Genomic DNA, 3,480 nt, shown 5'->3' on the forward strand with positions numbered 1-3,480 from the left:
AGCGCCACTCTGCGGGCTCGCGGCAGTAGCCAATCGGAGCCCGGGCTCGGGCGTTCCCTCCCCTTAGAGCTGGCCAATCTGGTAGCGCCGCCGCTTCCCCCTCCTCGCGGGAAGGAATGTTGTCTCGGGTTTCGTATTCCCGAAGCGCGGCGGGTCCGCTCTGCTCGGCCGCTGCCTGCGCTGGTAGCGTAGCGGCCGCATTTGGCGTAGCAGTGGCAGAGGCTGCTGTGGACGGCAGCGGCGGTGTCCCGTGCTGCGGGGCAGAGTGCCCGGGCCCTGCCCGCGGGTCGGGCAGGCCAGAAACCCCCCTGGTGCAGCCCTGACGCTGGGGCAGAGCCCCCCAGCTGCGGTCCTGGGGCCCCTCTGCAGGTGCTGCCAGGTGAAAGAGGAGGATGGTTAGGGTGGATTAAAAACGAGAGATTATTTGCAAATCCCTCCTGGTTAGAAACTTCCCAGCCTGCTCTGATTTTTTTTTTTCTCTCCATTTTTTTTTTCCTCATCGCAGCTGCTCTCCTACTTGTTTTCCTTTGTAAACTGCTTTGTGATCTCTGGAGAGAAATAGTCACAGACGAGCTAATTGTTGTTAAACATCCCCAAATAGAGAGAGCGAGCGAGTGCGCAGGCCTGGGGCAGTACGGACTGCTGTAGCTAGAAAGGGGGAAGAGGCTATTTGGGCTGAGATGACTGGATTTCTCCTCAGATTGGGATGAGTCTGGGCTGAATTTTATCCATGGAAACAGGGTTTTTTTGAGTGGGGGGAGCTCAAGACTGGCTGGAACTAACGTACTCCTTTCTCTCCCAGGGCTGACACAAACCTGTGGGAGCCGTAGCACAAATCGCAGGCACCTGTGTGAGGCCCGGGGAGGAGAGGAGACTCGGGCTTTCCAGGTCCAATGTGCTGCCCGCAGACTTAAGATTTCTGCAGAGACCTGGCACGGGATGACTTCCTATCGGACATGCTTTCTGGACAGGCTCTGATGCACACAGACCCCCCCAGCCTCTAATCCAGATTGCTGTGGCTAGAAAAGCTCCTGCTGGTCTGGAGCTTAGCTATTTCTCCCTCCCTCTTTTCTTGGAGATGTTCCAGAGGCTTGATCTGTGCTCTTCCTCCTCACCTGAAGCCTGTCGTGGCAATGATCCCACAGCCAGATCCGACCACCAGCGAGAGAAGAGCATCCTACTTTGAAGCCGAGCAATCATTAAACTGAAATTAACCCCCTGCTTCTACTCCTGAAACAGTGGCAATTTTTTTGTGCATCTGTGTGTGACTTGAGCGGCTCCTGACCGTTGTTGTAAGTCCCTGGGCTTCTCCCGCTGAGCCTGCCCATGGCTTTCCTGATAAAGAAAAAGAAATTTAAATTTCAGACCAGTTTCACCCTGGAGGAGCTGACTGCTGTCCCCTTTGTAAATGGGGTTCTCTTCTGCAAAATCAGGCTGCTGGATGGAGGGGACTTTGTTAGCTTGTCTTCTAGGTAAGGACCTTCTCCTACTTGTTCTTCTCACCAGCCTCATGTTTCAGTCTTCCTGTGTTGGTTGGATTAGAGGTGTTTTAGTGTGGGCTAGTGCTTGCCTGCTGCTTTCATGTGACTTTATAGTCCTGTATTTGGTCGCCGTGTTGTTCTGAGACCAAAAAGAAATGCAAAAAACCCCCAAGAGTTCTAGATTTTTGCATTTCTTTAATATTCCTGGCATAGGGCCCCACAGGGTGTTTCTCCCCCCACCCCCATTTGGGAAGAGAATAGCCTGGAGGGCCTGTTTACTGTTGGCCAGCTGTGTGTGTGTGGCCTCCGATCAGTATTGGATTGAATTCTTGGAGACTTGGTGGCGACTCTTCTGAAAGACATTGGGATCTTTTGGTGGACATTTGGGATCACAGAATCCTCCATGCTTCTCCCCCGAGCTTGCATGAAGGACATGTGTAAGAAAGAGCTGCATTGCACTTTTGCCTAATTAGAAACTTAACTCTTCAGAAAATTGCGTCTAAACTGAACAAGTGAACCCTGCTCCACTTTGCTCTCCCTGTTTTGTTTTTGAGTTACTGTCCTTGGTAAGGGTTGAAGTAGCTGGCTTTGCATTGCAAATTTATTTTGCATGGTAAACTGCTGCCTGGGAATCAAAGGTGTTAGTTTCAAAGCCACAACTTTTGTTTTTCTTGTTCGGCTGCCATTGTATCTCCTAGGTTTAAAGAAAATAGTAAAAGCGGTGGGTCAAGGACTGCAGTAATAATGTGATTGGTCACACTGACCAATCTAAACTCATCTTTGTTTTTTTGTGGAACCCATTCCCCTCTGTGGGTTAGCTTGGTTTTTTTTCTCTTGACTACTCCAAGCAGCGACTGTCCCCAATTCCTTCTCTGAACTGCTAATCAAAATCTGCATTGTTGCCAACTATGCACATTGATTATCACCTAGCGCTGTGCAAACACAAATTCCAAAACAGCCCTGGACTTGTTTTCCTACTGCTTCCGTATGTGAAGGCAGCCCTCAATTTCCAAAACCTGTTTTGGGTTTTTTTGTTTTGTTTTGATATTAGCGTAGAGACCAAGACACAATAAAGTTTTGTGATTGCAAATTCTAGGAGAAGGTGAATCATTTAAGTCTGTTCTCTTCGTGTGAGTGTGAGCAATGCTTAAACACAGCACCAAGACCTGACTTTCCAGTGTAGTTCAATGACCCTTCCTCCTACTGCAGTGCATGAGAGCTCTGGGCACCAACCACTTCTGGAAAAGCTGGCCCTAAAGGAATCTCTCTTGAGAGGAAGACTCTACCAAAACAACTTTTCCTTACAGTGTTTTCCTCCCCTGTGGCTAGATCTCTGGATTTGGTGGAAGCAGATCATCTAAGGAATTTGAGCTGTGTGAGAGCTTAGGAGGAATTAACCCCTTCACTTCCTAGATCAGCTCATTTAACTTGAAGTGCTGGGTGGTCTTGTTCTCTCAATCCAGGTGTAAAACTTCTGGTCTTTGCAATCAGGTTGCCAGAGTGCAGCTTTGGTGTGTGGTGCTGCTGCCAGCCTGGTGGGTTGTGCGCTGGGTGTGTTGTTTTTTTGTGCTGGCTGAGGTTCAGGAGCTCTCTCAGCATGCAGTATGTGTTGTAGATCACAGGCATGTTCCAGCAGAAATCATCTCTAATTTAAACCAAACACATACGTTGCTCTCAACAGGCTTGATTGCCCGCAAACCAGCCACAGAGAAGTTGGCTGTTGGGTTTGCTACTGTTCCCCTAACCTGTCTCTGGTCTAAATTTAAAGCACATGGAAACCTGTTCCTATTTGGAAAGATACTAGGCTCAGTGGTATTGACCTACATGACCTCTTCAAAACCCTTGTTTCCCATCTCTAGCTGCAAGAAAAGTTCATCTGCTAGGAACAGCCAGATGCAGTTACCATGTGCAGGGCATTCCCAGTCTTGCCTTGACTTTCTTTTTGCTGCCTTTCCTTTTCCCATCACCCTCCTCCTTCCCCCTCCCCCCCCCCCCCCCC

The 3,480-nt window shown here is 49.5% G+C and overlaps 1 protein-coding gene across 3 annotated transcripts in view; it reads left to right on the forward strand.

Moving 5' to 3' along the window:
* Nucleotides 1-245: 245 nt before the first annotated feature.
* FAM102A (family with sequence similarity 102 member A) overlaps nucleotides 246-3,480 on the forward strand; it is a 39,091-nt gene continuing 35,856 nt past the window's right edge. For 2 of the 3 annotated variants that reach the window (XM_025211224.1, XM_006029717.3), the window contains exons 1-2: nucleotides 246-379; nucleotides 803-1,472. In XM_025211224.1, the coding sequence (XP_025067009.1) occupies nucleotides 1,327-1,472 (146 nt within the window). In that variant the 5' untranslated portion in view covers nucleotides 246-379; nucleotides 803-1,326. The remainder of the gene's footprint in view (nucleotides 380-802; nucleotides 1,473-3,480) is intronic. The other variant, XM_025211223.1, reaches the window with a different exon arrangement.

This window comes from Alligator sinensis, unplaced genomic scaffold (assembly GCF_000455745.1).
Source record: "Alligator sinensis unplaced genomic scaffold, ASM45574v1 scaffold388_1, whole genome shotgun sequence".
NCBI lineage: Eukaryota > Metazoa > Chordata > Crocodylia > Alligatoridae > Alligator > Alligator sinensis.